Raw genomic sequence first — 9052 nt, forward strand, 5'->3', positions numbered from 1 at the left:
GCCTCCATCCTTCTCACCTGGTCCTGTATTTCTCCATCCTTCTCACCTGGTCCTGTAGTCCTCCAACCTTCTCATCTGGTCCTGTAGGCCTCCATCCTTCTCACCTGGCCCTGTAGTCCTCCATCCTTCTCATCTGGCCTTGTAGGCCTCCATCCTTCTCACCTGGTCCTGTAGTCCTCCAACCTTCTCATCTGGCCTTGTAGGCCTCCTTCCTTCTCACCTGGTGCTGTAGTCCTCCATCCTTCTCACCTGGTCCTGTAGTCTTGTATGTTGAGTTTCAGTGTGTAATCCTGAAGGTCTGTTTGCAGCCATCGATACCGTACTAAAGAAGACTTGGAGACTTTTCTAAATGTTAGTAATTATTACACTCTCTCTGTCGGGTTCAGACAACAAACTAAAACAATAAGAAGAAATAATATAAATGATAAGTGCTGTTATCAAGTGTGAACTTGCCTTTGTCCAGTTTAACTTTCTATTCTTTATAAAAATAAATACATAACCGAAAAACAACCATTAATTGTGAACTTACCTTGGTTATCAGCATCTAGCATAATTCTCAATAGAACAAATATCAGTTTTCAAGGATTTCCTTTTGCATCAAATGTTTAGGATGAAATGGAGAAAAAATTCAGTTTAAATGATAAAGAAAAGAAAAACAATAAATGTAAATGCAACACAGAACTGTGACGTGAGACATTGATCCTAGTTAGTTTGAACTGATGAGGGAATGACAATCAATTGCTTCGGTTTGTATGTGGTACCTAATGATATACTAATACTATTGCTTTTGTCAATCAAGATTTAAAGTATTTCTAAACTTAAAGATAATAAAATTACTTTACAAATGATTGACAACACAAAAACAGTTTAATGCACTTTAAATAAGTATTTGTTTTATCAGTATTACGTGCATTAGACTGTTTTTGTTCTTGATCAGAATATGAACAAAGCGCTCACTACCTGGTTTCCTGATCTGGATTCATATTCCAGCGGTGTTTTCTTGGAAAAATAAAAAAGACCAGAACAGTTAGTAAACTAACGTTAAGTGTTAAATGTTGATTTTTTTATGCTTTCAAAAGCAAAACAAAGGTTTTCAGACCACCACATTCGTTGCTCACATACTCCCCATCTTTCCCACAATAATTATGACAGCATGTCGCTTAAGTAATTATTTTACGGGCAGAAATCATCCAGTTTTTCTCCAAGTGTGGGATTTCTGTCCAGAAGTCCTGATTAACGTCTGATTTGAATCCAGAACATGAGCTGGTTTCTTCCCTGGAGAGGCTTTGAATGATTTCATAGCTTCACTAAGAAGTAGGAGAGATAAGGGGAGATGCTTCTGGTGGACCAGATGTGTTCAGGCTCCCCAAGGTTTACTACAACTTATAGCGGAGTAGTTTTCTGGCTTTTTACGGGATTCGTCGCTTACCGTATATCCACTTATTTAAAATTGAGTGAGAAACATATCAGAAAAATCTCTAGATAGCAAATGCATTTAAATTGGGAACTTTAGAAATATAAAAAAATTAAACATTCGTATCAGGGTTCAGCTTTTGATATTTGCATAATACATTATGCATCTGTGAACGGTCTTTCTCATTGAATTAACCGAGAAAATGTGTCCAAACCTTTGACTGGTATATTTGGAGTGTCATGACAGCTTCTAATGTTGAAAAAAAAAAAACAGCCTGAACTTTTTCTTTTCTTTTATTGTTTACAAAATACCAACATAAATACATAAGAAGAGGCTGTGTGATTTTGCTGTGTGTGAATATACGTGTATGTGAAACCGAGGAGCAGGCAGAAAAGACCACGGGAACAAACGCTCCACCCCTCTCTAACGAGCACACAGTGGCTTTCACTGGTGGGGAAACGTCACATACCACACGGACAGCTAAGAGAAGGGACACATTGTACAGTGAAATAAAACGCACATTGCATGAAAAGGAACCAAAAATGATGAAATAACGCAATATATAAAAGCACAGCACAGTGCAGAGGCCCATCTATAAAGGGGTCAATATATCCTGAAGCCCTTGTAACAGTCCCCACAGGACCGGCGGACGCTTCCCGCGGCAAAGGCGCTGGTTGGATGGTGAACAGCGGCTCTGGGAAACACAAGATGGACGGACCTCCAGATACGACGCTCGTTGACCGGCGCCCGATTCACTGTCTGTCTGACCTCCCTCCATTTCTTCATCACATTAATAAATACTTGTGACAAAGAACTTAAAATTGGAAAGGAAGTGACAACCCACCCCTTCCCCTCGTCAGAATTTACAGAAACCCCTTATTGTCATCCTCCATTCGCACATGCAATCAGACCCTGCTCCCGTAGTGTGTCCAAAGTCAACTTGGTTACACTCTTATGGAACCCCCGTTATATTCAAAGCTGTAAAGTTTATAATATCTGTACACCAAGGCTTTTTTTCATTTTGTTTTGTTGCAAACTATAATCATCCGTTTCCAGAGCAAAAGCAAATCCCCCGCCCCCCCCCCCACCCGACACAGTTCTGTTACAGTGAAGATACATGGCGGGAAGGGATAAAAAAACAAATTAAAAAAGGGATTTTCTCTACTTCATTTAGAATTTATCTCCAAACTAAAACTTCAGAAGCGTCGCCTCCTCACTGCAATAAAAAGCTCCAATAAAAACACAAAGACCCTCAAACCCTCGTCTTTCTGTTGTGCCGTCTCCAAGAACCTCACGCTTTACCTCGGCTTTGATCATGGGCCAATGAGTATATAGACAAGTGGTGGAGCTGTGACACTTTTATGCACTACCTGATATGTGTATGTGCATGAACATAAATACAGCCGAGGACGCGCGCGACTACAACGCTGAAAAACGACTGGCGGTACGTTGCCATGACAGCGGACGTGACCCACTGGAGAGGACGTTAAAGGAAACAGAGACACACATTTAGGGTATTTCTCTACTCAAACTGTGCAGATCAACATGATTTGGGGAGTGTGGCCGCACACAAACAGTAGCTCGCTCACTGCGGTCGCACTATGGATCACAACCCGAATCGAGTCCAGCTGCAAATGACTGCATGCCACGTTTAGATTAAGCACTATGTGTTCTAGTTCTTACAGTAAAGACTAGAGGTTTGTGGCAGGAGACACAGAGGGGGGGGGGCTAAAAACTACAATTGTTCAATCGCCTGCCAAGTGGAAGAAGAAGAGGAGCCGTTCACTGGGCGGTCACGTCAGAGCCGAAAGTCTCCTGGGAGGCGTACACCATGTAGAGGAAGCCATCTTGGTCCCGCTCCCGCTCATACACCTCGGAGATGGCAGCCGACACGGACACCATGCTGTGTCCGTTGGCCAGCAGGAAGAAAGCCTGGTTGGAGTTCAGCTGGAGGCGCCTCCTGGTGGAGAGACATGGACACGGCAGAGTCGGGGGGGTGGGGTGGGGGTGGGGGGGGTAAAAAGGTAGGAGGGGATGGGAAATGAGACAAACGAGAGGAGAGGAGAGAAAATAGGAGGGGGTGGGGGTAGGAAGGGAAAGGACAAAAAGGCGAGGAAAGAAAAGGACAAATAGGATACAAATTGGAAGAAGAGGACAAGTACAAGTACAAGAGGGAATAGGAGAGGAAAGAAAACCAGAGGTAATGAAAGGAGGAGGGGAAAGGAGAGGAAAAGAGAGCATAGGAGAAATGTGCAGTGGGAGAGGGACTTGAGGTTTACCTAATGATCTTGATGAGTTCACTCATGTTGACGTGGTCCGGCACCAGGAACTTGGTCTTGTCCAGGATGGGAAGCTGCTTTTCTCCTTTATACCGCTCAATGATCACCTAGAGGAGACACAAACACACACAGTCGATCAATGACTCCTCCCCCTTCTGAAAAGCTGGGATTCTAAATAGGGAGTATTTCCTGTGTGGTTTTCAGATCCCAAACCCAGACAGTTGAAACTGTTTTGAGACCAATTCCCATTATCAATAGTGCGACTGGATGGGGAGACAAAGTCCCTGATCAGATGGATTGTGGGGCGGTTTCTGGATTGTCTGGATCTGTAGTCCATGTTCACTACAACAGCATTGATTAACCGGAGCTGCTACTATTAAAGGCTGGCGCAAGGCTTCTGCGTCTGCGGCGTTGCGTCAACGCACTTGTTTCAATTCATGGTTCTAAAGGTCTTGCGTGTGTTGCAGAGCAATTCACCTTCAGAAGAACAGGTGGATTAACGTGTTTTTGTTGAAGACGACCTAGAGAGTCACGTCTTTGTGTGTGGAAGTTGTTGGTTTGTTTATTTATGTATCATAGTCTTTATTGCCCCGTGCGTCAACACTGCTGCTTTTCACCGCGGACACGTTTGTCCCGTATTTTCCTCCACAACTTTGTGCACCTCTCGACCGTCAAACCGACGTTTGTGGAGATCTCCCTCCATGAATCAGACGCCATCCGCGCATCCTTATAGCCCGCCAATGACGGCTTGTATAAGCGGTCATATTTACGCATTTCTTCCGACAGAAGTTCTTAAATCTGCTCCGTTCTCTCGTAAACATTCTTCGTTTTAATAATGGTGGTATCGGGCTATGAAAGCGGAAATGTGAGACTCCGTAAAGGACGTAGTTAGCGGACCAATCGCAGCCTGGTGCACTGCGGGAGGCTGCGTCAAAAGCGACGCAAGCCTAGAAAAATGTCTCGACACACGCAAGGACGCAAGGAGGTGTGAAAAGGCACCCAAGGGACATGCAAGGGGGGCTTGCGTCTGCGTCGCTCTGAAAACGCAGAAGCATAAACTAGGCTTAAATCTTCCAAGTTTGGAAGTGTTTTTAATAGGCGAACCACTTCATCGCTGACAAGAGCAAATTGCACCAGCCACAGTCATCCTCTGATTGACTCAGAGATTATACAATTAAAAACTGTCAATTTACTTATTGGAGCATCTGATGTCTCACTTACGGATTACTGTGTGCTTCTGAGCTCGCTTTGATGGGCCATGATCTGACCCCCCCCCTCTATGAGAAACCAATTCTGAAGTTATGAGAAGCTATACAGTATATAAATTCTCTTTCATAAATGATTTTATGTATATATATATATAAAAAATATATATAAACAATCATATATATACACACACACACACTATACGTGGCTTGTGGCTTTAGAAGACAGAGATCTTCCCCGGTTTTCCAACATAATTTTAACAGTTATACAAAACTTACTAGATAAATACAGATTTGTAATATGAATAAAACAGCCCGACAGAAACTTGGACATGGAGAAGAGCGATCAGCACTGGCTGGTTTGTTTGCCGTATCGTATCAGTTCTGTAACGTACTCACCCTTTTCACTTCATTTTCATTCTTGCTGAATGTATTTATTTTCTGTTTGAATAGTTATGCTTAAAAGGGTTTCACCAAATCAGCATAAAAATTTTCCCCAAAACATTAATGAGGAAAAAAATATATAAATAAATTGCTGATCTCAAATTTGAGCCAGAATCCACTGGCACCAATATAAGTTATTTCTTACATTTGTTCTTAAGAAAGTTCCTATGTGAGATTCATGACTTGTTCTTAAACAGAGGAATTGTTCGCAGGTGCGGTCTTAGAATGATGAATCCCAATATATCGGAAATTGAAAGCTCGAGCCCGTTGCTCTTATTTAGCAGAGGTCAACGCCCATAAAAGGGCATGAGATGGAAGGGCCGTGTGCACACTCAGAGAAATGTCAAAAAGACGTGGGAAAGACATTGGAGCCCTCTACTCCAAAAGAAAAAAAACTCTAGTAATTCCATAGTAGAGATATTACTGCAAGAAGTAAGCGCAAAACGAAAAATCATATAATAATTCTATTATTCTATTTTAAATTAGAACGGACGAAAACGGTTATCAGCAAACATGTCAGCTCTCAATTGTGTGTAAGAGGGCTCTTGGGTGTCCGTAAACTCTGTTCTCAAATAAGAAAACATTGGTGAATGCCAGAATCTTTGTGAACACTGCCGAAGTGGGGATTGAGCACAGATTTGTTCTTAGGAACATTTGATGAATGAGGCCCAATGTTCAGTGAGACACCGCTGCCCCTCTTCCTCCTCCCCCGGGCTGCAGCAGCATTACAGGCGTCTGCCTCTTATGTCAGCCCTTGAGATGGCAGTTTATACCAGTGTGCACACACACACACACACACACACGCAGAGAGGTAGCAGATGGAGATACTCGATCTCAAAACGAAACAAGCAGTGAAACGTGAGCTGCGTGTTGGTTTATCGCTGGTTGCTGGGAGCTCCTGGACACCCGGCTCAGCAGCGCCAGCAGTCACGCTGTGTTTTGTCATTACGAAAAGAAAAAGAATGTGATCATAAAGACGACGTCTGTAGATGTTGTGAGAAATAAAGACCATCAAAGCAACAGAGAGCACAACCAGGAAACAGAGGCGTCAGCCTTGCTCTCCTCATCCTGTGTGCTGCGCGATGTGGTCACACGCCACTTCCCATGCAGCCGTGTCATCAAAGTGCTTTAGTTTCTTCGTAGCTGGTCACAGAGGAGGTGGAGAGGGGAGGGGGGTGAACTCACCGGTATCTTGTTGGGGTGCTGCTCTCGGATCAGTCTGACATCTTCCACCCGCTGCTCTGTAGGGCAGAAAAGCAGACCGGGGTTAATGGAGACGTGCAAGCAGACAAAGAGCGGGCCGGGGGGGCGCGGAGAATCAGCCGGCGCTAATAAACACACAAATGAGGTCGTAGACAAAAGCAGAAACATGCAAACTCACAAAGAGAAGTAGGTAACAAAACTAGAAAACTCAAAGTCATTGAATAAACTAACCCACAGGCAGGTTTTACCGAAACTCTCAAATGTAAATTAGGACGAGCTATATGGAGGTGTCACGTAGCATTTCTTCTACTGAGTAAACGAAACAATGTGGTCTCGCACTATTAAAACTCTTCATACGAAGATCATAATGCGCTTACATTCCATGAGCCGGGAATAAACATCAGGGCTAAGTGGACTAACGAGCTCTGGGAGGAAACATAATGAGCTTTCCTGAAGAGCCGCTCGTTGTGCGTAGGAAACAATACCAGAATGTGTTGTTTACATAACAAGAATGGAGATCATCAGAAGGGAGATCCCAGGCAGCTGTCAGGGCGAGTTGACACTTTGAAGTGAAACAGATTCCAGTCTTGTGACAAGCCACCAAAACCAACTAACATTAGGCTAATCTAAATTCAGCCGACTGGAGTTCAACCAGGGTGATGACTTCAGCGTCCGGGAACAGGGAGGCACTGTGTCTCTGTTGATCAGACCGAGAGACAAACGGCCTTTGACCCATCGGTTTTCAAGCAATCAAATAAGAGATCAAGTGGAGATTAAAAAAAAAAAAAAAAACAGAAAGAAGTCAGTTTGAAGGCCTGGTGGGGGGGGGGGGGGGGGGGGGGTTGTCATTATTCATCATTTGGAATTAGTCAGCACTGGAAATTTGCCTGTGGAGGCACAGTTTGCTGCGCGTGACCTCCAGCAGGAAGTTAGTTTCAGTCATCACATCACCTTTCAGAGGGTCATGGTCCTCCCTTATGTTTGTTTAAGATTAGGAAAAGGTTGTTTAGAATTATACTAATTTAATCAGGGGGGGGTCCATTTATATTCCCTGTAATACTTGATTACAGCAAAGCACCTCAAGGTTTGTCCCAGAAAGGCGGTGCATGCAAAAGTCTTTAGCTCGGGGATCTGGGGAAGGGAAGGGAACTGAACTCGCCCCGAGGCAGTTTCAACTAGACCGAAACAAAAGCTGAACTATATCACTTGACCCCCCCCCCCCCCCCCCCCCCGCTGCCCCATCCCCCAATCCTGCGTTTCGACACCACTTTGTTTTTCTCCCGCAGCAGTGATGCAAACAAACAAACACACACACACACACACACACACACACACACACACACACACACACACACACACACACACACACACACACGCTCAGGGAGAGACGGGCCCGCAGCCCCTCGGCCTAGTTTGATCAACAACATTCTGGAACTCACACACGTCATTTTAACAGCGAGAACAAACGACCCTCGTCGCAACTCCTGCGTCGTATCCCCTGGTGGAAGATGCTAGTTAGCTCGGGCGGGCTAGCGTGTCGAGCGAGCAGCACAAGCCGATTATGTGCGTTGATCCCCGGACAGCGAGCAGCTGCGCTGCGGGCTCTTTTGCAAGGACCAAACGGCGAAAAACACACAACGTCAACGAGGCAAAGCCGAGCCGCTGAGCGCGGAGCGACGCAAACAGGCTGCGGCGTCACCTACCGAAGGTCCTTCTTTGTTTGAAGGTTTTTTCTGAAGGCATGTTGCATCAAAGTCAACCAGTAGGCAGTCAACGAAAACGAAGGTAGCAGCTGGATCCAAAGCGTAAACTATATATATAAAAAATAAAAATATTTGATGAATATCTGTTTCTGTGCTGGGAGCTTGTTGGTAAAAAACTAAGTAAAGGACACCAATTTAGTAACGGTGTCGCTGCTTCCTTCTTCTTGCTGTGTTGTTATCAGGACGAGCTCGAGCGAGCAAAACAGACGTGTCAGCTGACCTCTGACGTCATGCGTTTCTCTCCCTCCCTCTTTCTCTCTCTCCCCCATTTTAGTTTGACCAGAAAATTAGATCAGAATACTTTAAGACACTTTAGTTTTCTCTTAACAGAAAATGTCAATTACCCTTTAAAAGTGAGAGAAATTAGAGAAATAAAATATGTTGAAAATAAGGTCTATAATTTGATTTGACTCCTCAAAAAATAATGAAACATGCTGTTCTCCCATTTGGAAGGTACACTAATAAAGACCCTAAAATCGAAAATGAGATTATTTTTGGATTAGATTAGATTACCCTTTCTCAAGGACCTAAAATCCAAAACACATGATATATTCATTATCAGCCTTTTATGAACAAATTAATTTAGCTTGATCAGCCAAATTGAACAATTGTATATGTTTTTTTATACTGCTACACGCCCATTGTAAGAATTCGGAAATGTTTTCATGATCACAGACAGCCCAAAAACTGAACATCTCTCTCACAAATGTTTAGGCCAGTGTGCAAAAACTGAAACGTGTGATG

The 9052-nt window shown here is 43.9% G+C and overlaps 1 protein-coding gene across 1 annotated transcript; it reads right to left on the bottom strand.

Moving 5' to 3' along the window:
- Positions 1-1691: 1691 nt before the first annotated feature.
- LOC120812227 (microtubule-associated protein 1 light chain 3 beta) lies at positions 1692-8535 on the bottom strand. The gene is made up of 4 exons (XM_040168050.2): positions 8249-8535; positions 6528-6583; positions 3694-3800; positions 1692-3374 (listed from the first exon to the last, which is right to left on the bottom strand). The coding sequence occupies exons 1-4, from the start codon at positions 8286-8288 to the stop codon at positions 3197-3199; spliced, it is 381 nt and encodes a 126-aa protein (XP_040023984.1). The 5' UTR covers positions 8289-8535; the 3' UTR covers positions 1692-3196.
- Positions 8536-9052: the final 517 nt, after the last annotated feature.

This window comes from Gasterosteus aculeatus, chromosome Y (genome assembly GCF_964276395.1).
Source record: "Gasterosteus aculeatus chromosome Y, fGasAcu3.hap1.1, whole genome shotgun sequence".
NCBI classification, from domain to species: domain Eukaryota; kingdom Metazoa; phylum Chordata; class Actinopteri; order Perciformes; family Gasterosteidae; genus Gasterosteus; species Gasterosteus aculeatus.

What these genes read in the sequence shown, in the direction of transcription:
- LOC120812227 (XM_040168050.2), bottom strand. Translation starts at nt 8,288, where the DNA reads ATGCCTTCAGAAAAAACCTTCAAACAAAGAAGGACCTTCG. An exon ending in AGCACCCCAACAAGATACCG is followed by an intron (nt 3,801 to 6,527) that starts GTGAGTTCACCC and finishes TGTCTCCTCTAG; the next exon opens with GTGATCATTGAGCGGTATAA. An exon ending in GAACTCATCAAGATCATTAG is followed by an intron (nt 3,375 to 3,693) that starts GTAAACCTCAAG and finishes TCTCTCCACCAG; the next exon opens with GAGGCGCCTCCAGCTGAACT.